This window comes from Peromyscus maniculatus, chromosome 17, assembly GCF_049852395.1.
Source record: "Peromyscus maniculatus bairdii isolate BWxNUB_F1_BW_parent chromosome 17, HU_Pman_BW_mat_3.1, whole genome shotgun sequence".
NCBI lineage: Eukaryota > Metazoa > Chordata > Mammalia > Rodentia > Cricetidae > Peromyscus > Peromyscus maniculatus.
In genome coordinates, this window is record NC_134868.1 from 57,399,626 (window position 1) to 57,427,558 (window position 27,933).

At 51.1% G+C, this 27,933-nt stretch overlaps 1 protein-coding gene across 12 annotated transcripts in view; it reads right to left on the reverse strand.

The window, feature by feature from the left end:
- Positions 1-856: 856 nt before the first annotated feature.
- The window catches only part of Tfdp1 (transcription factor Dp-1), a 45,495-nt gene continuing 18,418 nt past the window's right edge, over positions 857-27,933 (reverse strand). For 6 of the 12 annotated variants that reach the window (XM_076553692.1, XM_076553693.1, XM_076553694.1 and 3 more), the window contains 10 exons: positions 25,240-25,306; positions 16,697-16,803; positions 12,020-12,141; positions 10,854-11,019; positions 10,485-10,628; positions 9,624-9,692; positions 8,242-8,393; positions 7,721-7,887; positions 6,713-6,791; positions 857-2,168 (listed from right to left, as the gene is read on the reverse strand). In XM_076553692.1, coding sequence (XP_076409807.1) covers positions 2,021-2,168; positions 6,713-6,791; positions 7,721-7,887; positions 8,242-8,393; positions 9,624-9,692; positions 10,485-10,628; positions 10,854-11,019; positions 12,020-12,141; positions 16,697-16,803; positions 25,240-25,306 — 1,221 coding nt within the window. In that variant the 3' untranslated portion in view covers positions 857-2,020. The remainder of the gene's footprint in view (positions 2,169-6,712; positions 6,792-7,720; positions 7,888-8,241; positions 8,394-9,623; positions 9,693-10,484; positions 10,629-10,853; positions 11,020-12,019; positions 12,142-16,696; positions 16,804-25,239; positions 25,307-27,933) is intronic. The other 6 variants (XM_076553696.1, XM_076553695.1, XM_076553699.1 and 3 more) reach the window with 5 other exon arrangements.

A 27,933-nucleotide genomic window follows, 5' to 3' on the forward strand; every position in this document is an offset into this window, starting at 1 on the left:
GCTTGGTTAAGCATTCAGGCTTTTGAGCAGCAGTTCAGCTGAGACCCATTCTGGATGAGGACTCAGAGGCCTCCAGTCTGAGGAGACAAGACCAGCTGAGGATCCGGCGAGGTGAGGTAGCTGTGGCTTGTTCTGGTTCTCTGATCTTCCAGTTCACCCCAATACCTGGCTCAGGTTTGATTTTATTAATAAGAACTTTCAAGATTCATGCTACAGCTCTGCATTTAGGGTGGATCTGCCTGAAATGCCACCTGCAGGCCATTTTACGTTAACTCTGTGCCTTTCCCTGGGCATGCCCAGTTACCTTCTCAAACAGAAGGCTGTTTTTTAATGTCCGAGTCTTCAGTGTCTAGATTCCCAAAGGGAAAGAGAAAAATGGAGCGGAGAGGTGGAAAAGAAGGTACCAACCTTTAAATCCCTGGAAATCTAGTCAGCCAAGAGGTAGAGCTTGAAACCGTGGTACAGCTCCAGTGTCAAGAAGCTCTCGTCTGTACCTAGTTCAAAGTCTCTTAAGCAGCTGTGTCTGGCAGATTCTACCACTGCAATTGTCAAGACATGAAGAGACTACTGGTATACCCACTCCTCATCTTTCCAGAATGCTCAAAGTCAAACCTACAAAGTATGCCTCAGCTTTCCAGATAGAGGAAAAGGACTCGGGCATACAGGGAAGGTACTCATGACCCCACACCCACTTTATCTGCTTCCCACTTCCTATCCCAGGCATGCCTGACAGTGGAGGGACTGTGAGGCCATGAGACACACCAGGACTCTGCTACCGGGCTGTCATCCCACCTATCCACTTACGACAATCCAGAGTAACTTTGGAGTACAGTCCTGAGTTACAGAAACACAGAGCTTGTTTAAAATGCCCATGCACATTTTATTAATAAAAACTAACAGTGCCGAGTTAAACAAGTCAAACAATTAAAGTCTCTTTATATTCCATAAAATATTACAGAAAAGTTTATTTGTGTTTCAATAAAAAGACTATCATTTTAGAACAGGCAGCTAAGAGCAACTGTGCAGTTAACGAGTTTTTGTGAATAAATTTTAAGAGACTATTGCCTGTCCTTAAATTCCTTTTTCTTTTTATAAAAAAAGAACTATTAAAAATGATTGACAAATTTTGAGTTAAAAAACTGTTAAAACATTCTCTATGTTTAATTTCAACTTTATAATAGATTACAGGAAGATGCTTATGAAACAAATACAACATTTGTTTCAGTACACGTCTTAAATGATAGACTTATAAGTATGTAAACAACTATATAATAAAAAGTTTCCAAACGTAGCCTGTAAGAAATCAGGCAAATTTACCATAAGCAAACTTTCTAGACAATTTCCATAGCTGCACCAGCGTGGCAGTAAACTGCTTCCAAACAAAACGAAAACAAACAAACAAGAAAAACTACTTTGCAATTTGTTGCTGTAATAGAGAAAAAGTGTAAAAACTTGATGGAATTACAACAGTCAATATAATTTAAGGGAAAACAAAGTCATAATAAGACGTATGGCGCTTAATGTTTAAAAAGTAGAGTTTTGCAATTGGCTTGGTTCTTTGGACACTGCATGATTTAACAAATGGAAAGAAAATTCATCCTAAAGCCTGGCTATCCACCAGCGGGTGCCGGATGCCGAGGCAGGGTAGCATTTTATTATTGTCACTGGTCTGGGTGCAGTGCAGTTTCCTCAGCAAACCCAGCAACTGTTGAGGGGTAAAATAAACTTCAAACTTAAAGAGAGAGAGAGAGAAAGAAAGAGAGAGAGAAATCGAAAACACAAAATCCTACAAAGTAAATACAGACTCTGCATCAGCACGCTGGCTTCAAAGCACATCGCCGCGCGGCTCAGACCGCGGGTACCATCCTTACTGGAGGCGGGCGCACGGCTAACTCCACAACTCACGGGTATCTTCTTGGGAGGAGGCCAAAAAGAACAAAGTCCCACTTGAAGTTTCTCTTCTCTAGAAGTTTTTTCCTGAAGCTGATATGAAGGGAGAGGGGGTCTACAGGTTGAGCAATCAATCCTCCTCGTCGTTCTCATTAAAGTCATCATCATCATCATCATCCTCCCCGACGTAGGAAACAGGGGTCTCTACCCTGGAGCCGCTGTACTGAGACCCATTGGAGCTTGTGGCCAGCATCCCATCCGCACCATTGCTCAAATCACTGCAAAGACAGACCAGTCAGGGAGGAGAAGCCCGCTCTGTCCAGCCTAAGAAAGGCTGGATACGACCCTAAGTGGTGGCTTTTTGTTGTTGTTGCTTTTAAATTACAAGGCAGAAAAGCAAAGATGTCACCATCTGCAATATTAGAACCCTAACCTGACAGGGCAGTGGTGGCACACGCCTTTAATCCCAGTACTCGGGAGGCAGAGGCAGGTGGATCTCTGTGAGTTCAAGGCCAGCCTGGTCTACAAAGCAAGTTCCAGGAGAGCCAGGGCTACACAGAGAAACCCTATCTTGGAAAAAAAAGAAAGAACCCTAACCTGTAGTGAGATTTACTCTGCTTGGGCTATTCCCCAGCCCGTCCTCTTTAAACATGTAATACATGTTTAAACCACAGTGCCTGGTCACTAGAACTCACACAAGAGCCCTGAGATACAGACAGGGCTAGGGGACCAGGAAAAAGAATGGGTTAGCATCAAACACCAAACAAGGAATATCACCTTTGTAAGGCATAAGGGTTCAATCCCTAATATCTACCTATCTGTCTCTCTAGCATACACTCACTCTCTAATGTATCTGTCTGCCTGTCTGTCTGTCTCTCTCTCTCACACACACACTTAATACCTAGTTTCTCTCTCTCATTCTCTCTCTCTCTCTCACACACACACACACACTCAATACCTAGTTACACTTACACTTACACACACACACACACACACACACACACACACACACACACACACACACGGAACGAAACCGGGCATCACCGGTTGGCACAGGCCAGCTGATGGTGTGCTCCCAGCATCCCGTGCCTGTCAATCAACGTAAAGCCAGTCACGATTCCTAGTGCCTCCTCTGCACAGGTAACTACATCAACAACATCCGCTGTGGCAGAACTACTCCCAGGTCCAAGCCACGGCTGCCCCTGGGGCCATTCCAGACTCTAAGTGGCCGACATACATTCCTCATGACAGGGCAAGGGCCTCCTTCGCACTGAGAAGTGGGAGCCGGGAAGGTTAGTTCACAACAAGAAGCAACTGTGGGCAGCCAGACGGCTCAATGGGTAAAGACACTTGCCTCACAAACCTGGCAACCTCTGATACCCAGAACCCACATAAAAGCGGAAGGAGAACCAACTCCATGAAGTTGTCCTCTGCCCTCCACATGCTCATCACACACACAGACACGCACACACAAGTAAAAACAAACAACTAAAGAGAACTATTTTTAAAAACACTACTTCAAAAATTAACTGTTGGTGTGCACATTCACATTCAGCTCAAACCTGATCAACTCTGAGAGCTGGCATGCTGTAACACGGAAAGCCTCAAGGACACCAATGACTCACACGGTCACACCAACCACCCCTGGGATGACATGAGGGTGTTCACTTACACTATGGCCTCAACTGACTCCAGCAACAGCTACAGCTATCAACTTCGAACAATTCTGAAAAAATTAAACTTACATCTTAACTCTTAAATTAACCTAGACTACACCTACGACTTAATATAATAGGCAATACCCATTACTTCTCTGTTCATATTCACTGTAAAGGCCATCTTAAGGCCTTTACACCACTCACCTTCTGAGCTTGCTAGGCCAGATGACAGCTGATATGTTTATTTAAAGAGTGAAGGTCCTTCAATAACCCAGAAAATAAAGAGATGCAATACAGTGTAAAGTGTTAGGCTGTCATGTCAGATTACTAACACTCACATAAAGTCAGGCTTGGTCATGCTAGAAGGCCGACTCAGAGGTTAAGAGCACTGGCTGCTCTTGCAGAGGACCTGGGTTCAGTTCCCAGCACCCACGTGGCATCCCACAACTGTCTTCAACTCCAGTTCCAAGGGACCCATCACCCTTCTATGGCCTCCACAGGTACATGACACACATGTCCACAAACACGTGTGGACAAAACACCTATACACCATAGAAATTTAAATAATATTAAAAAAAAACAAAACATACTTGGCAGTAACCCTAGAACTAGGGGGCCAGAGGGCAGAGACAGGCAGATCTTTGGAGCTCATTCAACCAGTTTAATCAATCTGTGAGCTCTGGGTTCAGTGAGTTTTAAAAAATAACTAATAAAAAAAGATACCCTCCATGTGCACATGTACCTCTACACGTATGCACACCGGCACACACGTGGAACAAACACCACCACCCCAGGAAAACGGAGGAGGAAGAGTCAGTTGTGTTCAGGGATGTGGCCAACACCCACGCACTGGCAACACTGAACAGACTTGGTGGGTATGAGGGAGGGGGAGGGGGAGGGAGGGAGAGGGAGGGGGAGGGGGAGGGGAGGCCTATGCAAGGAGAAGAAGTCAGGAGGGAAAGGTTGGAGGGAGAGAACGAGGGGTGGATTTGATCAGAATACATCACATGCATGTATGACTGTGGTGGTAATCTAATTGTACTGAAATGTGATTTTGATTGTATGTTAATAAATAAAGTTCCCCGGGGGTCAGAGCTATTAGAGCCATAGACAGAGTGTGGCGGTGGTGGCGCACGCCTTTAATCCCAGCACTCGGGAGGCAGAGCCAGGCGGATCTCTGTGAGTTCGAGGCCATTGTTGGACCCATACAGGCTTGTCTGTTAACCATTTTAAAGGTAGAGCTGTTGGTGTCTTTGGAAGATCATCAGTTATTGTGCCCTGTTCTTGTATAATATGGATGGCTGGTGACCACTCAGTAGAACAATATCTTCTAATATTTCTCTCAGTAACATGTGCTAGTTTATGATTTGTTTCTGAGATTGGAGGGATGTTAATCTGAGTATTCCATTGTTGCAACAAGTCTCGACCCCACAGGTTCATAGTTATGTTAGCCACATATGGTTTTAATTTTCCTCTCTGTCCTTCTGGACCTATACATTCGAGCCATCTTGCACTCTGTTTCACCTGAGATAATGTCCCAATTCCTAACAGTTGAACGTTTACCTCCTGAAGAGGCCAAGTTGGATGCCAAAATTCTGGTGCAATTATGGTAACGTCCGCACCTGTGTCTACCAGACCAGACAACAAAACACCATTTATTTTTATCGTTAATTTTGGTCTTTGTTCATTAATAGAAGTTTGCCAAAAAATTTTCTTTATGTTTTCTCCTGAATTTTCTATTCTCTCTGTTTCATCATCCTGACCAGCCTGATTTATTCCAATAGGCATTTGGTTATTTAATCGCTCTCCAGAGCAGGCATTTCCTCTATGGCTGCAGGAAAGGTTTGAACTGGATTTGCAACCGGGGCCTGCGTGAGGCCCCTCTGGGAGTTTCCCGAAGACTGAGGCAAAGGATTACCCTGTCTGTCCTTTGTTGATCTACATTGGTTGGTCCAGTGGTTTCCATTACCACACCTTCTGCATACTCCAGAAGGAAGGGGCATTCTGTTGCCATTGTTCCTTGAAGAAACATTTTTTCTAGGAATGACCTGTCTACAGTCCCTTTTCAAATGTCCTTGCTTTCCACATCCAAAACATCTAACACTCCTCAAACCTTTTGAAATTACTTCTCCTACCCACGTATCATCATGCTCATCAGCCTCAACATTAATTGTTTCTCTATATGACTATAAATAAAACACTTTTTAAAAAGAAGAAAACAAAACCAAGAGCTAAGTTTTGACCCAGGTATGGTATGGAGTTGTGAGACAAGAGGATGGTAAGGGCACGGCCGAGCCTGGCTGCGTGGTCAAACTGTCTTGATTTGTAAAAAATGGGGGGGGGGGGGGGGAACCTGTGACAGTGAGGTGACAGCATCTGCTGTGAAAACCCAACGGCCTGAGTCTGACCCCAGGACCCCACAATCAAAGGAGTACACCGACTCCTACAAGTCGCCCTCCGACCTCCACACATGTACCATGACATGCATACTCACACTCACATACACACAGTAGCAGATTTTTAAAAACTGGGGCCAAAAGCATTTGCCACACAAGCCTGGAGAAACAAAGTTTGTCCCTTGGAACCACGAGAGAATTGATTCCACCAAAAAAACCCAGGCTCATTTGAGCACCACACACGCCCACACACATCACACACACAAACACGCAACTAATAACAATTAAAAAAATAGTGTACAGAAGCAGGAAAAAAAACTGTATACACACTGTACCATCAGACACATTTTAAGGAAACAACCAAGGAGCCATTAAAACACAAAACAAAAAAACACCAGTCAGGTGGTGGCACAGGCCCGTAACTCCAGTACTTGGGAGGCAGAAGCAGGTGGATCTCTGAGTTCTAGGCCAGCCTGGTCTACAAAGCGAGTTCCAGGACAGCCAGGGCTACACAGAGAGACCCTGTCTCAAAACTCTCTACCCCCAAAAAACAAACCCCCAAAGAAAACAAAACCTTTGACACTTTCCCTGCCGAGGACAGTGGGACACCAAAATACTTTTAAAAAGTAAAACCACGAATTACTTATTCATTGGGGCGGGGGGGGGGGGGGGGGTCCGCTCTACACGGATAAGCGCTGTGTGCCCTTGCCTGTGCCCAGCCCAGCCCATCTGAGACGCAGCAGGGCTGCCCCACCCCAGCCACGTCACCTGGCAGACAGCCTTGTGCCATTGGATGTAGAACCTGTTGTCGTGACGAACACTCCACCAATGGATCCCTGAGCCATTTCTGAAAAGAGAAGCAAATGGAAATAAAACCGAGAAGCCAGGAGTGGTGGCATCTGCCTTTAACCCCAGCACTTGGGAGGAAAATCTCTGAGCTCCGGGACAGCCAGAGCTATGCAGTACAACCACCCAAACAAAACGAAACGACTCCTGAGAGACCCAGCGTGCAGGAAAGCAGCACAGTGAAGACCCGACACCCTGACAGGGGCTTTCCCTGCCCTCTGCGGTAAGAACCAGCGGCAGTGGGCTCCCAGGCAGGTAGGACGAGCTCAGCATGTGCTTCCCCTCAGGAAAGGGTCCCAGTGCAGTCCTGTGCGCCAGCACAGCAGAGACAGGACCTGACAGCAGGAATGCACAGCATCCCCCTTCTACCTGAGACCCCCAGAGCTCTACAGGAGCAGGACAGAAGGCAGGAACTAATGTCCCCATGCCTCAGACAGGACAGGACAGATGCGCATGTGATCTGGGACAGAGTTCTTGGGACCCAAGGCGTCCCTGGCAGTCTCGGAAAGACAATACATACCATGCATTTTGGACTGTTGAACATGATCTTTTTTTATGAATTATCACTAGGCCATCACAAGGGTGTCACGACCTGATGAAGCCCAGGAAACTGACAGCCCTGCTCCATCCTATCCTGACTGACAGAACACCAGAGCTCACAAGGTCGTTCTTGCCGCTGGTTATAAGGACCGACTGATGGCCTTAGGAATGGGTCTGGTCCATCACCTCCTATCCCCGCTCAGGAGACAGAGTCTCACTCTTTAACACATTCATCATGAAAACCACACAATTGCCACTCACGGAGCCCGACAACCACGCGTCCAGCAGACATCGTACCAAGGGGACTGATGTTCAGCCAAACCTCAGCAGACACCCAGGTACTAGAGATGTAGCAGGTCATAGCACAGTCAGCCACAGGGCCCAACTGACCTGTCACATATGGTTCTAGAGCTTTTGGTACCAAACTTCTCGCCACCTTGAGGTCTTCAGCAGAGCAGTTCCCCGATTCTAGTCCGCATGCCATGCCCATGCGCTTGAGCACCTCAATATCATCATGGATTTCAAACGTGTTGTCAAAGTTAAACAGATACTCAAATCTGCGGGGGAAAGGTACTGTGAGAATTATGGGGCTACTGAGGGATGGGCAGGACTGTGGCTGGGGACAGGCAGCGGTCCCCCCCCACCACCCTCCTCACACTCCACCCCAAAACAGTTTGACCGAGGAACTGAAAGACAAGCCATTGCATAATTCTGCAAACTGCAGTCTTGCTCTAGGTATGCACTGGGCCTGGACACCACACGGCCTGCACGCACACGTGTTCTTGCTGCTGAGTTGTAAGGCCCACCAGAGGCCACACGTGCTGTCACTAGGCAGCCTTAAGGCTGACAGCAATGTATCCCCGAGTTTCTTCCCCAGGAGGCTACACTGGGAGGACCCGCTGAGGACCAACTTGTCATTGGAGATGCTGCAGTCAATGACCGTCTTCCTGCTGGTGTTGACAATGATGAAGGGCAAATGGATGACAGAGTTGGGAGGAGGTGGCCTGCGGGCCTGCTGCTCTGCTTGGCGGTTCCTCTGCACCAAGTTCTTGAAGGCAATTTGCTGAAAAAGACCAACGGGGCCCCGGGAGATGTCAATACCAGTAACGTGATGGCTATCCTTCCTGCAGACAGGGGAACCTGGGGGGTTAGGGATCAGCCTGCAGCAGCCCTGACATCTGCTGACAGGCAGCCTACGGCGACAGGGAGCCCGGGGAACGCAGTCACGTCGGCACGGCCCACATTGGTCACAGCTGTCGGGTGGAATGACATGCTAGAGGACACTGAGTCCTGAGCTAACAGTGCTCCTGGTAGAGCACAAAGGAGCTCTCTCTGCATCCTGCAGGGATGAACTCAGAGCCGGTGGTCCAGCGCCTGAAGACTCTAACCCTGCCAACCCCACCCCACCCCTCCTCCCCACAGCGGAGAAGCTGCCATAGAGACAGCTACACAGATGAGAGGCCCTGACCTCCACATCGTAAATCAGGCCACAGACGGTAAAATCTCAACCTCGGCAAGTGAGGGCCCTCTGGGGCCAGAATCCCTGGTTTCCCAGATCTTCTTGGTCCCCTAAACTGGCCCCCACCATGCCATCTTAGGCTGATGGCACAGGAAGAGCTGTCACCAAGCATCCCTCCCTGATTAGTGACATCGCATTTAACACAGGTCAGACGGCCTTGTGAAGCCAGGCAGTGGTGGCGCTCGCCTTTAATCCCAGCACTCAGGAGGCAGAGGCAGGCTGATCTCTAATTTCAAGGCCAGCTTGGTCTACAGAGTGAGTTCCCGGACAGCCAAAGCTACACAGAGAAACCATGTCTTGAAAAATCAAAAACACACAAAAAAGATGGCTTTATGAGGGGCTAGGATCATGTTGGGATCCCCAACTCCGACTACTAGGTCCTTGGATACCTATGGTCATCCCGGGCTGGTGACCAATGACCCCCATGGCCAGTACCATGGGTCCTGGCGCACCTCAGTCAAGAGACCAGCCTGCCCAGCCTGAGCCCCGCACACACCATCTTCACTAGATCCCCAGGTCCCCACAACCCCCAGGGCTACTTCACATGAGCACACAGCCTCAGCCACCACGCCTTCCCTGTCCAGCAGCTGTCAAGACCGACATCTAGAGTTCACAACATGCCCAGTACAGTGCCTGGTACCCCGTGCAGGCTGAAACCCCCCTGGATGTCACACCAAGGAGTGCTCATGCTCAGTCAACTTCTCTGAGAATAAGGCCTGTGAGGCCAAGAGCCTGCTTCTAGGGGGAAGGTGGGGTGCTCAGATGGGCAGCTACCTGCAGGATGAGCTCCTGGAGCTGTGACTGCTTCTGCTTGATCCTCTCCAGCCTCCGCTGCCTCTCCACCTGCAGACACAACAGTGACAAGGGCACATCAGCACGCATGCTGACAAACTGCATCTGCTGGCACCACCACCACCACACCACACCACCACTACACCACCCCACCACTACACCACCCCACCACTACACCACCCCACCACCCCACTACCACCACCACTACACCACCACTACACCACCATCACCTCCACCACACCACCACACCACCACCATCACCTCCACCACACCACCACCATCACCTCCACCACCCCACCACCACCACCACACCACCACCATCACCTCCACCACACCACCACCACACCACCCCACCACCACCACCACCACCACCTCCACCACTTCCACCACCACTACACCACCCCACCACCCCACCACCATCACCTCCACCACACCACCACTACACCACCCCACCACCACCACCACTACACCACCACACCACCACCCCACCACCACCCCACCCTACCACCACCCTCACCACTACACCACACCACCCCACCATACCACCACTACTACACCACCCCACCACCACCACCACCACCTCCACCACTTCCACCACCACTACACCACCCAACCACCACCACCTCCACCACCTCCACCACCACCCTACCACCACACCACCACCCCCACCAAAACCCATGAACAAGGATTGAGAATTAAGCTCTCTGGCCCAAAGCCATATGTAAAATCTGCCTGGCAACGGTGGCTAATAAATGAAAAGGGACCCCATGACATCAACTCAGCCACCTGGCATAGCCCTCTCAAGTGACCGAGGACAAAGGATGCCCACTTTAGGCAACGCACCTCTAAGTTCTGGCACTCCTGAGCTGAGTTGGTGGGCAGGCCAATCCACTTGATCTCCTTCTTCTCCTTGGAAATGATGTTCATGGCCATGAGCACATTTAAGGCATCGTAGACACGCCGCCGGATGTTCTTCTGGTCATAAGCCTAGAAGACAACAGCCTTCTTAGTGACTCGACGGCTTGGAAATTAACACTTGAGGTTCAGATCACAAGCATGTCCTAAGGGGACACTCCTGATCCATCCTCTGTGACAATGGTCTTGCAGACAACCCAGGTCCCTCCTTTACCGAACCAGGAGTTTTCTAGCATCTACCACTGCTTCAACTTGAAAGGCTGAGCAACCCAAGCCCATGGACTTCAGGATACTTACTGATTCATTTGGTAGGATGTGGTTGTCAGCAGCACTGAACTCTGCAACCAGCTCGTCGGCCACCTCATTGTAGGAGGTGGTCCCTTTCCTCTGCACCTTCTCACACACCTTCATGGAGAAATGACGTAGGCCCTTGCCATTCTTCTCACCTTTCCTGTTCCGCTTCCTTTCAAACAGCAGAAAAATAGACACTGTTAGGAGTCATGGGAGCTAGGCGAGAACCAGGACACTTTCAGAGACAAGGCCTAAGGCTGCAGAGCCCCCAGAGGCCCATTTTTCCCACAGCCCCACCACAGGCAGCAGGGACTCGGCCCTAATATAGCAGGACATTGGTAAGTATCAGTGTTTCTCAGGTCAGAAAAAGAACACACACAAGGCCAGTTCACACACCCGTGCCTTTAACGTCAGGGCAGATGGACAGACAACTGGAGGGCAGAAACCAGCACGGTCTGACCCGGACCACACACTAGGCACTACTGTTCTAAAGATGTCTGCTGGCATCAGATTATGGCGTATTTTAGTGTAAACATAGGAATTTTCAGGGCTAATTTCAGCAGGCTACCATGACATAAGGCAAGTGCTTACATTGATGGGCATGTGGTAACAGGAGGGAAACCATGATGTGAAGAACTTCCAGTCACGGAGCACACCATATGTGTGCCCTCACTAAATCACATCAGGAACAAGAGCCACCAAGTTCCTCTAGAGTTTTGGGCACAGATGATTTTAAAGCAATAGAGACATGGTTTCAGAGCTGTGTGTTTTTAAGAAAAAGCACACAGTGACCTTTACAGACACTCACGTCACTTCTTTGTCTGCTACTATCTCAGTGACAGTACAGCCCTGGAGGACCATCCACAGGACAGGGAGCCCTGAAGTGGTGCACAGTAGAATCTGCACACTTATGCCAGCCCGACAGTGAAAAGTTTCAAAGTGGTTGTGTCATAGTAGAGGCCGGTGTCCTCTTCTTTGTGGCCAGAGCTCCAAATCCCCCCACAGTGGCCGGCACGAGCTAGGCTTGCAGCTCGCTATCTGGCCCCAACAGGGATGAGATGGGAGCATTGAACTCCACGTTCTCAGGCATGTCCACTACAGACCACGTGACATGTGGCCAGAGGAAAGAGGGGGCATTCTAGGCAGTTGCTACCCTAGGGTGGGGTGCTCACCCAGCAGACCAAGGTGAGGAGTCAGACGGCTGGTTCTGGGACACAAAGTGAGTGTTGGGAGTGTGTGGACTTCCTACCACAATAGTGTTGGATGCTGCAGGTCTCTGGGGCGTGCCAATCACCTACAGTCAAAAGAGAATTCAGAACAATCAGACACCCCCACATCACGGCACTGCCGTTTCCGTCATCTGCCGGCAGGGGCAGCCACGGCAGCACCTCATCAGCCCAGCTGGCGAGAGGGCAGCAGAGCAGCAGATGCTCCATGGCGGCAACAGCGGCAGCAGCGGCCACTATCGCTACAGCGGCTCTGCATGGGCACTATTCCCACTGAGCTCAGACACCTGCACACTAAGAGAAGCACCCGGAAGTCTCGGCCAGGTGGGCAAGCTCCAGAAGACAGAAGACCAGAGTGCTAGACGCTGGAGAGGGCAAGGCAGGCCTCCCATGGCAAAGAGCACTGAGTAAACCCACACCAAGTATTAAGTAAACAAGAGTTGCCAAATCAAGGGCAAACCTGGGACAGACAGTGGCCCCCTCCAGCCCCAATGGCACCAGCCTCTGTCCAGGTGCCTGTGACACTTCTCTGCAGTCTCTGGGGAACCCCAGGATCCAAAAGGGAGAGGTGGATTCCTTGGGTCACACACAGCCAACAGTCCATCTGTTCAGGGGTGATGGTTCTTGGGGGTCAAGGTAACCAGTTCTACCATGGGTGGATGTGCCGCCCACTCTTAGAGCACCCCACTGAGGACTCAGCAACGCCTCTCTCTTGTGTCTGATACAGGTCTGCTGTTTTGGTTCCGTTAGTTAACACGCAAGCCTGTTCTTCTGGAGACCGACACTGTCCTATACAGACAACTAATGCCTCACTATGTCAAAAATCTTGCTAGGTACATAACTCTAAGTCAAAAAGACCTCTGGTAAATCCCAAACTACAAAGTCCCTCAGTGACCAAATTCTATGGGGATAACCCCCACAGGGACTGAATTGAGATGCCTGGATCCCAAATACCCTCCTTTGCCCAGTGAAGATGTGGGGACACTTTGGGAACACTGGGTCAGAGTGCTGGAAATGCTGGGCACACAGGAAGGACGTGCATCTTGGCTCACTCTCAGGTGGGACTAGGGGAGCCCTCTCCATCCTCAGACCAGAGCAGTTACAACAGGAGCTTCATGCTCTGCCAGAGGTAGCGCTCGCTGGTCACGTTCACACAGCCCACACAAGCCTGAGAGCTGCGCAGAAGGTCCTGAGCTCCTGGCTGTGAGCCTTCGGTCTCCTCTGCAGCAGGAAGAACAACCCCCGACTGGCGCGCGCATAGCCGGGTCACCTGCCTGCAGCTGCGGCTGCCCTTGTGCACGAGGGCCCTTGTGTCTGGCTTACCCACTGCCCACAACAAAGCTGGCAAAGGACTGGGTCTGAAGAAAACCTGCTCCCTGCGTCAGCTGCTCTACACAGCCCTTCCTGAATTGCTATGCCGAGAAAGGTCAGGTGGCCCCCCACAGGCAGCCTGGCTTCTCACTGAGACCTACGTCCATCAGGACACACAGACACAAGCTTGCTCAGGGGCCCTGTGCATACCCCAGGTACAGCACACTGTGAGCTCCCCTCAGGTCCACACATCTGTGGATCTGACAACAGAAAGAGGGCAGGCTGTGCATACAGAGGAGCTATCTACCCTCGGCATGCACATGCTCCAGCCTCTATGTTTATGCTCCACCTTCATGCACAGAAATGCTTGGCAAATGCTCAACCCTGTGTGCCCGGGGCTCTCTGCACACGTGCACACACTGCTTAGAACAAGCTCTGGTTCTGTGTGCACATGCTGCTGGCATCAGGGTCAGCAGAGATCAAGTTCAGCTGCAGCACTGGGAGGCCATGGAGCAAGAGCGAAAATGGGAAGCAGACCAAGGAAATGTCGGCAAGTGGGATGGGAAAGATGGAAAAACAAGAGGAGAGCCAGATGCCCAGGCATTAAAGGCCCAGCCATTCCGGCAGGAAGTGGGTCCCATTCCATCTGCACCCTGACCCTTGGTGTACAGCATGGAGGAAACAGAAGCTCCCAGGAACACCGGCCCTTCCAATACTATAGCCACTTCTGCAAAGATGCTCTGGTTGCTTCCCTTCAGGACAATCCCTGCTTCTCATGAAAAAACAGAGGCCTGGTCCCAGAGCTTCTAGCCCCTGGTGGGCAAGTGCCAGAGACACAGCACCAGCCCTGGTCACATTTCACATGTACATGAGGTTAAACATCATCTCCTACGTTAGAATCAACCCAGCTATTTCCCTTAAACCTCCAACATATATGACAGGTTTTTTCTTTTTATTATTTTATTTTATTTTGGTTTTTCAAGACAGGGTTTCTCTGTGTAGCTTTGCGCCTTTCCTGGAACTCACTCTGTAGACCAGGCTGGCCTCGAACTCACAAAGATCCGCCTGGCTCTGCCTCCCAAGTGCTGGGATTAAAGGTGTGTGCCACCACTGCCCGGCGACATATATGACAGTTTAAGGGTCACTTGAAACATGCCAGGCTGAGGATACAGCTTAGCAATATGCTGCTTACCTAAAACGCATGAGGTCTAGGTTCAATCCCTAGCACCACCAAAAACCAAAACCAAACAAAAGGACCCACCTGCAGCATGTAAGCCCTGACTACTACTACAGTGCAAAGCACAGAACAGCAATCACCACATTCCTCCAACGAAGCTCAGTTCAAATCGGATGTTGATTTCCAGATCAATAAAGTTTAAATCACTTCCTATTAACTTCCTCCCCACCACTGGGGCGCAAATTTTGCAAAAACAACTTGCTCCAACTCTCCATGCAGTGCTCATGGTGGGAAGGACATCTTCTCATTGCCCCAGGAGAACCAGATCCACACCACAGGGCTGCAGGGTCCTTAGAGGCCAGGGCTCTCCCCACAGCCACACTTAAGATCCCATGCCTGCAGGTGTGTTGGCACACACCCTCAACCTAGGCACGCAGGAGGAAGAGGCAGAAGATAGAGCTCAGGAACTCGACACCAGCCTAGTCTACACTACACAAAATGATTTCCTAAGCCAGCCAGCGGTACATAATGAGACCTAATCTCAAACAAAACAGAACCAAAAACAACAATGAAGGGCTTGAAAGATGGCTCAGGGGTTAAGAGCCAGGTGCTACTCTTGCCAAGGACCCAGGTTTGATTCTCAGCACCCACATGGTGGCTCAGAAGCATCTCTAACTCCAGTTCCAGGAGATATGATGCCCTCTTCTGACCCTGAGGGCACCAGGCACACGTGTGGTATGTGTGTATATACACACACACACTATATATATACACGATGCAGGCAAAACACTCACAAACCCCCGAACACTCAGAATCCACGGAGGAGGAGGAGACTTAGAGGACACCAGTGATGTAAACACCGGCACATTCCAAGCTGAAGCACAGGACACTCATGATATGACGGCTTTCTCCACAAAAAACCTGATTGCCGCAGAGTTGCCCCAACAACAGCTGCAAAAAACCTAGCCTAGCACTCTCTTTGGGGACGAGGAACATGTGGGAACACCTGGCGATGCCCGTGGAAACCCACAGAATGGAGGGACAGCTCGGGACCCACGTGAAAGGCTGTGGAGGGTGTGGTGAGAAAGCTCGGTTGATAAAGGCACTTGTCACCAAGCCTGAAGACCCGAGTCCAATCCCCAGAACCCACAGGGTGGAAAAAAAGAAAAACTCCTGCAAGCTGTCCTCTGACCTCCACACACGTGCTCACCTAATACACTTAAAGACAACAAAAAAATTCAATTTTTAAAAACTATTAAGCTAGAGAGTCCTAAGGCCCCACGATTACTTGAGGGAGAGCACCAAGTCCCTTATTCCACCTGCACCCTGACCCTTGGCGTACAGCTAGGCCCTCCCCAGAAGATCTGAGGCTGGTGGGTATAAGACACTGGGAAAGAAAGCAGTGTATTGGCAAGGACAGAGGCATGCATGTCACCAAGGCCCAGGTTTCCCAGGAGAGGCCAGAATATCTAGAGGCTAGGGGAAAAATCCAGAGCCAGGAAGAAAGTAGGCCCCTGGATGAAAGACAGGAATCTGTCCACTGCTGAGTCTGTGCTAAAACATCCCACATGAAGCTCCAGCTACAGGCAAGCCCAGTCCACGGACCGGAGGCCACATCACACTGAGGGAGGCTGCTAGGCCCTGCAGGGCTCCTCATCTCTGACGAGTTACTCAATGAAGGAAGGGGACGGTGCTGGTCCCTTCCTGTGGCCATAGCCACACAGCCACACCCTTCCTCCATCCCTTCGCAGCTAGGAGACAGTGGCTACAGAGGAAGGCCACAGAACTTGCTGTGACATAGAGGGAACACTCCAAGCTCAGAGCTCTGGCAACGGAAGCCATGGAGCAGGAAGCCTGCTCAGGCCTTGGTCAGTCCACCTACATGCACTAGGTTACTGCCGTGTGTATAGGGGCTTCAAATACTCCCTGACATAGGAGCACACTGAAGACACTAAGACTGAGCATTATGTACAACAGAAAGCCGTGCACACTTTCAGGAATCAGAATGCACCCCTGAGAGAGGACAGTCACTCCTACAAGCAACCTCCACCACGCAGGAACACTGTGGCCACAGCAACACCGCCCACTTCTAGCCCATGCCATAGGACCCAACATTCATGTGTCTTACCACTTACCACTTGCTGTGTGATATTGACATTGGACTGTCCAAAGGTTTTTGGCAAAAGCTGCTTTCCAAGTGTGTTCACTGTGGATGGGTGGACAGCTACAAGAGATACCACACCTGGAACACAAGGGCACAGGGTAAGACTCAAACTGCTTCTCTGAGCCGAGACTAAAAGGGGCAGCTCCAGGAAGATGGTGTTTCTATCAAGAACCCAACCTCCCTAATTTTGACACTGCAGACCTACGGCTCAGTCACAACTGTCCCAAACTTGGTCCTGAGCACTGGCTAAGGAAGTTCCGGGCCTGGGGACCGGCAGGGTTCATTCTCCAGCAGCCATGGCCTTGCCACAACACCTCCCCAGAGGCTGCTCCGGTCACCAACAGCCCGCTCCCTGCCCCGACTCGGGGATAAAATGGCCACCTCTTTGCTTTAATGTGGCAAATTGCAGAAGAACAGCTAAGGTGTTTTCCTAATACAAAGACTGATACACAGAATCACCAAAGAACAACCAGAACAGGAACTAGAGCTAACTCTAACACAAAGTATCTAAATGTAAAATATATTATAAAGATTTTCAAAGGAACCAAATGCTTTTAAATATAGCATTTGTATGGAGAGGATCACTGCCAGAATTCAGAAAAAGATCCTAAAACATTACATTCACATTGTTGTAATTGGTCCTTCCTATCTTCAGGTTTAAGGCAGCAAATTATCAAAGTATAAGACCTAGTGTTCCCCCACCTGACCTAACAATGATTGACAAGTGAGTCCCCCCATCTGACCTAACAAGAAACTGACAAGTCAGAGTTCCCCAACCTGACCTTAGCCAAAAGGTCAACAAGTGAGTTTTCCCAGGTTCTTTGTTTGACTTTCCTTTTAGTGCATGTCTAGGAATTGAACCCAGAGCCTCATACGTACCACAAAAGCGCTTCATCTAAAGCCCAGCATAAAAACGGTTGTAGGTAAACGGCCCTATGACCAAAGCAATGCATGGGTTCAATGCAGTCCCCATCAAAACACTAACAGTGCTCTTTACAGAGCTAGAGGAAGCAGTCTAAAATCAGGAGGCTTAAGAAACCCTAAACAGCCAGAGTAACCATAAGCACAAAGAGCCGTGCTGGAGGTATGGCAATACCTGATCTCAGATTGGAGCCACAGTAACCAAGCAGACCCACAGGTCAATGCGTTAAAACAGAAGATCCAGAAACAAAGCCAAGGGGCTACAGACACTTGATTTTCAACAAAAATGCCAAAGAAAAAACAGTCTCTCCTTCTTCGCTGATGGTGGTGATGCACACCTTTAATCTCAGCAGTTGAGAGGCAGAGGCAGGTGGATCTCTGTGAGTTCAAGGCCAGCCTGGGCTACAGAGTGAGTTCCAGGACAGGCTCCAAAAACTACAATGAAACCCTGTCTCAGAAAACCAAAAAACAACAAACAAACAAACAAAACCACAAAACCAAAAAAAAAAAACCCAGTCTCTTTGAAGGTGTTGTGAAAACTGGATTTCCATGTGCAAAAGAATGAAGCTACATAATCCTGCACAAAAATTAATTCAAAATGTATCAAAGACCTTAATGGAGGACCTCAAACTCTGACACCACCAGACGAAGACAGGACGAACACTTGACGCTATATGTGCAGACAAGGACTTTCTAGACGGACTCCAACGCACAGGAAACCACTCCCAGAACCGACACACAGGACTACATGAAGTGGAAAAGATCCTTCAGAGCAAAGCTGTCACCACTGGAGAGAGCTTACCAAATAGGAGACAAACCTTTGCCAGTTACTCATCTAACGGGACTGACGTCAAAATAAAAAGAAATAAAAAATTCAACAGCAAAGGAAGAAATAAACCAGTCAATAACTGAGCAAATGAGACACGTACTTTTCAAAAGTACAAAAATAAGAACAGTAACTGTTCAGCAGCTTTAGTCAAGGAAAGTGATCATCAAAACTACACTGGGACTGACTCCACCTGACCCGCCAGAATGGCTACTGCCAAGACACCGAGTAACAAGTGCTGAGGATACAGGGAGGCCAACTCCTGCCCCTGCTGGTGAGGATGCAGGCTGATACAGTCACAAGGGGAGTCAGTGCCGGAGTTCTTTGGGTACCACACTCGCGTGCACACCCACACACATACACGTGCGTACATATGATTGAAATAAGTCTGGAAAAACAAAACTAGGCTAAGCAGGCTCAGTGGCTGAGAGCACTTGCTGCTCTTGAAGAAGACTAGATTTGGTTGTCAGTACCCACAGAGTGGCTCACAACTGTCTATATATAACTCCAGGGGATCAAGGGCACCAGGCACACAGGTAGTACATATACATACATGCAAACACCCATACACATGAAATTTTAAAAATTAATGCTGGGAATGTATTCCAGGGCCTTGGGCACACCAGGTAAGTGTTCTACCACTCAGCTTGTTTTGTATATATTTAGTCACACGCATATTAGGAAGTACATGTGATGTCATGAGACACACTCAAATGGTAGAAAGTTACCCGAGTAATATGGGTCAACATACCCATCACCTCTCATAGCCAAGTTGCCTACTGCTTTAGGGGGCAAGAGCAGCTAACTCAGAGGGGAGAGATGGCTCAGAGGTTCCCAGCACCCACATGGCGACTCACAACCATCCATAATTCTAGTTCCAAGGGGTCTGACGTCCCTCTTCGGGGCATCCCTGAGCACCTGGCGGGCACGTGGTACACAGACACACATGCAGGCAAAACACCCATACACAGAAGAAGAAGCAGGTAGCACGTCTCACAGAAACGAGGCCTCATGCTGCAGGCCAACAGAGGGGGCCCTAGCTCTCCACTCCGCCCACAGCCCCACTTCCTCCCCCGAATCCAAGCCCAGGTCAATGGCTGTGTTCTCTCTGCACATTTTCCTGTCTTTCAATTCTATGTAAGTGAGACCACAGTGATGTTGCTTCTGGGTTACTGTCTTAGCGCAACATCCTTCCTGCTCACCTCCACCGTGGCAAACGGCAAATCTCCACTTTCTCAAGACATATAATTCCCCTAGTTTTCTTCATCCATTCAGCCACTGACTACTACAGTGACCTTACCTCCCTTGGGAAGAGGCCCCAAGAGGAGTGGCCGGTCCTACGGCAGTGCCACTTTTGGTTCCCCGGGGAACACGCTGGTCTTCCTAACATGCATGAGGGGTTGGTGTGCACGCTCATTATGTGCACGCTCATTAGCAGTGTGCGGGATCTCAGCTGCCCCACTCCTCTAACAAGACCTTCACAGTTTCTTCTAAACTTTGTCTTTTCCCTTTATGTACACAGGTAAGGTTTGCTTGCCTATGTCTGTGCACCACATGTATGCAGTGCCTGACAAGGCCAGAAGAGGGCATCCAAGCACCTGAAAGTGGAGTTATAGATGGATGGGAGCTGCTGTGTGGGTGCTAGGAACAGGGGACTTCTGCAAGAGCAGTTTTCTCAACTGCTGAGCCATCTCTCCAGCTCACCCTAACATTTTCTAGATGCCCCCTGGGTGTGGGCATCTCAGAGGTTATGATTCGCTCTGTTCTGGTCAGTAACAAAACTGCACATCCCTCCTGACCGTCTGTGTCTCCTTTAAAGCCTACAGTGAGCTACTCCCACCCACCTCACCCCACCCCTGTGCTCTGGCACTGTTTGCTGATCTTGTAAGGACCACAGGACGCTGCCGGTGTGGAAGACCCCAAGGGACCTACCTACAGTGGCTGCTGGTGGGTGCATAAACCTCTATAATACAGCTCTCTTCCTTCAAGGAGACTCTAGGGGACACCATCCCCACACTGACAGGTCTCCTAGTCAACAACCACACCTCTGAGGCTGAGGAATGTGGGCTCTGAGCCAATGCCTGCTTTAGCTTGGGATGATGTGGCCACAGTCCATAGCATCAGGACCTCCACCATGACTCACACACCAAGTATTACTAGGGCACACAGAATAGGAGCACTACGCCCTCCAGGTGACCCCACACCCCCAGGATTTGGCTTCTGGAGCAGCACTTCACCAAAGGTCACCATCCCTTTCCTCACACCAGGCTTAAATCTTCAGAAATGTCACTGTGGTGCTAAAAATGGAAAATGAAGTTAGAAAAAAAGGGGCCAAGAACACAAAATGCCCGTGCCCCTCCACCTGGAGAGAGCTCTGTGTATCTGCCACAAACAAGGCCAGGCAAAAATAAACCTGACATGTTTAGGGTGCAGTCCACCACGGTAGCTAGCATGTCCAAGAACACACAGACCACACTAGGCTCTGGCACACACTATCATTAAAATTTCCTCTCACCTCTGAGACTCATTTTGAGGCCAAGGACACAATCCTCAAGCAGAAAGGAAATGCAGACACACTGTGGGAGCACAGTGATCCTATCAGCTAGAGGAGGGTAAGGAGCACAGTGCAGGCCACATGTGGAGCACCCAGAGAAAAAGCAGTCTAACACAGTACCCAGAGAGGCGGGAAGCCAGGCTGCTCGCACTACAATAACCTACAGCAGGCAGGCAAGGAGCTGGAGATGCCACTTCTGGAAAGGGGGATCAGACTACTGTCCAGACAAGAGACAGAGCTCTAGATAAATGGTGGATAACGAAAGCCAGTCAATGGCCTTGCACAACTCTCAGAAACTGTGGTAAAGAACCAAGTGCCCAGAAACTGAAATCACAGTACAGACAGTGACTGTCATCCCAAAGATGTTCCCAGCACACACACACACCAGGATTGGGAAGGGCCCCAAAGCTTATCACATGTGGACATATTCACATGCACACATGGACAGGGTGGTGGCTCTCCTGGGAGCATGTAATCCCTTAGTTACTAGGCCAGAGGAAGATGTGCATGTGCTAAAAACCCTGGGGAAAGAAACTCAAGAGATGAGAAGCATTAGACATGTTAGCAAGTCCAATGGCAGAACCCAGGGGCAGGTGTCCAGGAAGTAGCCTCTGACAGGTCCTCAGGGCAGAACGCTGTGGGCAATTCAGAGTCATAGAGCTAAGAAGGCAGTCACAGGCAGCAGAGAAACCTGGTTAGGATGTGAGCAGCTGGAACCCACTCGGCACTGGCAGGAGGGAAGTGTAGTGATGCCGCAGACGGTGGCCCCAGGGCCCAACCGCTCTAAAGCCCAGTCACCATCCAGGAGCAGTAAGCCCACAGTGACACCATGGCATGACAGAGTCTAGCAAACCCTGCGCTGTGGTAAGTCAGAAGCAGGCAGGAGGGCTCTGCCAGAAAGCCTGCTGTATCACATTTACCGCCCAGACTGTTACGGGTTTGATAGATTTTTAGGGACAAAGGGGCTCTGAGTCTCAGAGACTGCAAAAGTCAGGTCCACATATCTGTCTGCTGAGGCTGAACTGCCCACTTCTGTCTGGCCCACCAGTGGAGAAGCCTCTGTAGAGACTCACACTTGTAAGACGGTCTCTGTGTTGGTGGGCCACATATGACCGGGTGTTCCCAGCAAGCCAGAGTTTCCTGTGGAGTTCTCCCTAGACCTCAGTATCCACACCTGTCATGCAGCCTCTGGACTGCTGCCCCACAACCAAAACCTCTGTGCACACAAGACAATTTCCATCACGGTTTCTCTGGTGTGACTGAAACAGGCCCTTCCGCAGCATCAGAAAAGGGGGTCGGGGGGCGGGGGGGATGACACAGGGAGCCCCAGGCCTCTCACAGGGCTGGGAGGCCACGGTGTGAATGAACGGGTTTAGGAGGAGGATCCGGCAGATTACAGTCACCCAGGCTCAGCAGCACCAAAGCAACAACAAAGCAGGAACCCACCTCATCAGGGAGGTACCCCTTCTCTGAGATAGGCCGCAGCACTGCCAGCCAGGTTACGCATGCACAGAACTCTGTGCAGTGACTTGCCCTGGTGAATTCGTTAGGTACAAGTAACTAAGCCTAGGAACTAGATGAGAGAACGTGTGGCAGGATGTGGATGAGTCCTGCCTCCATTACGCCCCAGCTTCTCGCTGCCTCCTGGCCAGTTCCTGCTCGTTTTTCGAGAGCTGACTCAAGAGATGCCTCCCAGGTAAAATGCTGTGATTATTCTGGCCACAAGGTACAAGTGAGGGTTGGGGTCCTGCTGTCCGCATGTACAGGCACTGCAGGCTGTCCCAAGGCCAGGGCACGGTGCAGCGGAAGATCATCTGCCTAACGACTGCTGCAGCCCCTGGCTCTAGAATGCATGCGCGTGCGCATGTACACACACACACACACACACACACACACACACACACACACACACACACACACACACACAGAGTTCCAATGTAGTGACAATAATTGATTTGATAGGCATTTTACGCCAACAACCAAGAAAACTCATGAGCAGTTTAGAGGCCACACAACACTCATCATTGGCACTCCTGGGCTGAAAAGCAAAGGCAAAGGAACTCACTAGTGAAGAGTTATTTCAGCCCTCTCTTGGATGGAAACCTACTGCTGCTCCATCAGCAAAGGAACAGAAGGCCCAGCACGCATTAAAGGGTAGTGTCTGGATGGCACAGGGACAAGAACTCACACGTACTAGAAGAACCTGGGCTCCCGAGCCTTACGGCACCACCTCTACTCAAGTGTGTCCACCCAGGCCTCTCTGAAACCTCCACTATCTCTGCCCAGGACATCTGTCAGGAGCAAGGGCTGCATATCCCAGACAGACAGTTCTACCTAGGCAGATTCTCCGGACACTAACAGCGATGCTCGCCCTTTGGGGAGGGAAGAGAGACATCACCGTGCATCTCCCAAACATCAGAACTCCAAAACCAGCATCAATGTACAGCATACATGAGAGTAAGTCCAGGCCACTGCTTGTGAAGTGACGACACTGAGTCCTGGCAGAGTACTGGTCCACACAGGGCGCCAGCCAATCCCGTGAGCAGCACCAACCTGCCCCAAAGCTCGTGCAAGGGCAGAACCTGTGTGTCACAGCTGACAGCAGAAGAAGCCAGGAGTACACGGAGGCAGAAGTGAACAGCCTGACTAGGATACGCACAGTGTCTTAAACACGTGCCACGTACATGTCCTACATCCTAACTCTCCTTACGGGTCAACTGTAGCTCAAGGTTAGACCTGTGTGCGTCTAATCACACATGTGTGAAAAGCATGGCCTGGCAGGCCACAGCAGAGTTCAAAGCAAACACCAGAGGAGGGAGCATCGTTCCAGGGAAAAGGTCGCTCACCTCCAGTTATATCAGCTCCATCTCTAGGATGGAAAATGCTGTGCCCGAAACGCCCGCCAAAGCCGCACTGTCCTGTGAGGGGCACTGAAGCTCCTCTACTGCACACTCAGGAGAAGGCTGCCAATCATGAAGATGAGAAGCACCCACACCTGCACCAGCCACTGCCCCAGCCACTGCCCCATCCCTACCAAACCAACAAGAAGGAACCAGCCTTGGTGGACACACAGGCCCTGTACTACTACCCTCATGACTGAGGGTCCAGTGTGTCCCACTATGAGGGGCTGGGGCCACAATGAATGGTACCAAGATTGAGGCTAGGGCGGGGGTGTTGAAGACTGAGCTCAAATCCTCTCACTTCTGTGCCCATACTGAGGGCTGGGGAAGTCACAGGGAGAGGACACAGCAGTGGGCCCGGGCCCGGCCCCTGGGGGCTGGAGACAGCTAATCCCTGGGCTCCAATCCTGCAGAATATAAACCAGAGAAACAAATGGCAGGACGGGGTAAACACGGAGACGGCCAAACAAGGGCCGGACGACCGTTCTCAAGACCCCAGAGCCGCCTCTGCAGACAGAGTCGCTCTCCTGGACTTCACATGACAGAGTCTACCAAACCCTGCGCTGTGTAAGTCAGAAGCAGGCAGGAGGGCTGTGCCAGAAAGCCTAAGCCTACCAAGAAGGAAGAGCTGGTTTTACATTTGCAAACAACTAAGAGAAACCAGAAACAAGGAACTCTTCTTAACAGAACCCAGAACCCTGACTCGCCATGGTTCTGGCTCCACACGGGCTGTACATTCATAGGGCCCTCGGCTGACCTAAAGGAAATGTTTGTGGGGACACAGGACCTGTCCACAAGTGTGGTCTTCAGCAGTGGCACCGCACAAGGCCACAGCACTTTGTAGAGACAGCTTGGTGCTATGGGGATGTGGTGCCACAGGGACTGGACACAGAGGCAAAGCAACACACACACACAGAGACGACACAACCCAGGGGAGTGGGCAGGGGACGGGCAGCTGCTCGCTGTGACCGACACCGAGGCTAAAACACACTGTGGGCCTTGGTAAGGTGGGCAGCAGCCTTCCTGCTGCCACACACAGCTCCGGCCGCAGGCCCCTAGGAAAACAGCTCCCTGCAGGAGCCACTAAAACACAAGCATAAGCCTGAGAAGTGTGACGTGCACTCCGCACTGGAGCGCGGGGCCCTCGGGGTGAGGCGCCCGTCTCTGGGCAGAGAACACCATGCCCAGTCCCCTCCTCACACTGTCTTGCATTTCCTGACGTCTCAGGCGCTGCAGTGGGCCTTGTACTTAGCAAGGCATCGCACATCACACAATCATCAGCAGACTTACAGTTCCAGAACAGGCTCCCTTACCTTTCCCAGGACTAAGATTCTGGTCTATAAAGACCTTTAGTTCTCCGTTGGCTTCAATTAGACTGGCCTGCAGAGAGTAACAACAACAACAACAGTAAATACAACATCTCAAGAGCCACACGGCAAAGTTGTTAACACACCAGACAGACCTACACTGAGCACACAGGCAGAGCTGTCACTCGGGGACGCATCACTCTGGATGCGGGATGGCCTGGCAGTGGAGCCCCGGGGCTACAACCTTCCAGTGGCCACCACGGCTGGAACAGGACGACCTGCAGAGCCAGTCCTAAGAAGCCAGGACTGAAGCAGAGGGACATGGTCACCATGGTCGGTGAGAGACGGCACGGTGTGTGACGGTCAGCACGAACACCAGGAAGATCTTACCAGACCGCCGTTCTCACCCTCCTCCAGGAAACTGTGGAGAACGTTTATCCCCGCCTTCACCCAACAGGTCAAGCCTGGAAGGGACATCACGGCTAGGCCCCTCCCAGGGGGAAAGCCTGGGTTACAAGGTCAACTGCACAGGGCCCCTGGCCTGAGCAGAGGACAAGCGGCGGCAATGGAGTGAATGCTCCTCCAAATGCGCTTCCACAAAAGAAAGCGCTGGTAACAGAGGCGAGGGAGGAGACAGTGGCCCAGCGTGTGACACCCCTGTCCCCTACAGAACAGAAAAGTGAGCTGCCGTAAGCTCCTGGAGACAGTGGCAGGGCCACAGACAGGCCAGGCTGGAAAACTGGCTGAACAAAGTCATGTGGTAATAACAGGAGCACAGACAGGAACACCAGCTATCAGGATGAGTAAGGCAGGGTTCCAATACGGCAGGTAAGAGCATCGGGCTAAATTAAAGCCAGGGTGGTAAAGTTAGAGGACTAAATCCAGGTAGGTAAAGTCCAAGCTAAAGCTAGGAGTTAAGACAACACCAGGTAAATCTAAGATACTGGGGTCAGGGGGGGTAAAGCCAGGAGGCGCAGGGAGGAATTTAATGCAAGGACGTAATCGGGGTAAGAAGAGGTGCCTACAGGAGCCCAGTGGGTACGCAGGCCGAGGGGCAGCTTGCGGCCAAAGCTAACGCAGCTGGGCCGGGGCGTTGGGCTAAGAGGGGAGGACCTGCTTTCAGACGCGCTCTGGCAGCACCAAAGTGAACAAGCAAGCATTTAAAAAGGACTTAGGTGGGAGGGCCAAACTGGGAGGACCAAGTTGGGAAGAAGGCCAACAGAGTAAAGCCAAGAGAATAGAAGCAGCAGGTAGGCAGGGTCCCCCAAGCCAAAACGGGAAAAAGGAAGGCTGGTAGGTGAAAACCTACTAGTGAGCAGGAAGGAGTTACAGCAGGGTGGATGAGCCCTGCTAGTAACAGCAGGGGAACCAGGCCTTGTCTACAAATCCACAAGGAAAGAGCCAGGAAGGAAAGACCCAGCGGACAGCCTACGCTGCTTAAAGTCAATGAATAAAACCAGGGAAAAGTCCAAGAGGCTGAGGCCACAGAGGTTAGGGTCGGGTGGGGGAGGCCAGAAGTAAGGCGACGTTACCTCTGAGCAGGGAAGGCTGGCTGTCAGCACAGGAAGCTGAACACCAAAGCTGAATGCTTACACCAGCTAACAGAGGCAGGCCAGGCTAACACCAGGTGGGCCGGGCCAGGAGGCCTCTGAGGTAAAGGCCAAGCCCCCGGGGCCAGTGAGTAAGGTATACTGAATACCAGGTCAGGCCAGGTAGGTACAGCCTGGAGATCTAGAACAGGTCTAGTGATCCTGAGTCCCAGTTTTAGCAATTATAGCTCAGAGCAGTGTTCCTTCAGGCTCCCTCAGCTCCGTGGGCTTAGGAGGGGAGGGGGTGGGGCTCCTGGTACAGCCATAACCACTGCTCCTGTCTCCGCCCCCAAGCGTCGCCAGTGTCTGGGTCTGATCAAGTAGGACAGACCCATCCTCATGCTGGACAAGCAGGCGCAGGGCATCACCCCCTTTTGCCATTCTCTGGCACCTACTGACTACACTGTCCAACTCCCCACACCAGCCTCGTGGGGTTCTTTGGGAGAGCCGCTCTCCAAAGTCAGCACACTACTGCTGTGGAAGTGTCCTTCCCGGCTACCAGCGGACCACCAAAGCAGCCGAAGGCCGGGCACACTGGGGCAGCAGCTTCTGCTGTTACCGGCAGAGAAGCCTCCCTGGACGGAGGTGATGCAGACAGACCACCTCTTTCCTTGCCCACTGGAGAGTCTACCACCCAGGAACACACCCTAGTGCGGGGACACAGCACTGTGCTGTGCTTGTTTCTAAGCTTTATTAGGTTACTTACCACTCACAGAAATCACGGTATAGAGCACCCCTGAGGTGACGCAGCCGGCGCGGACAGGCTACCTAGGAAGTTCCTCGGCTGTGCTGCTCCTGCTTCTGGGGTCACACTCCGCCTTGATGTGAACCCACCCACCCCCCAACTCTGGATGCTGCATCACCGCAGGGAGGCAGCCTGGAGACTCAGGGTGCCTGCTCAGCCAGCCCTCTGGCCCAGCAGGGTCCCTCCTTCAACTCAGCCCTCTCCTGCAGCAGGCCGGCCTCAGAGAGCTCACTGGCCAGGAACGGCCGGCAGAACCCTTGAGGGTCAGATATGTAGTGAACGGGCAAACTCTTTCCACGAGTCTCAGTTTGGGGCCATCAAGCTCAAAAGGAATCAGGAAGCGATGGCCCAAGACAGGAAAGAGAG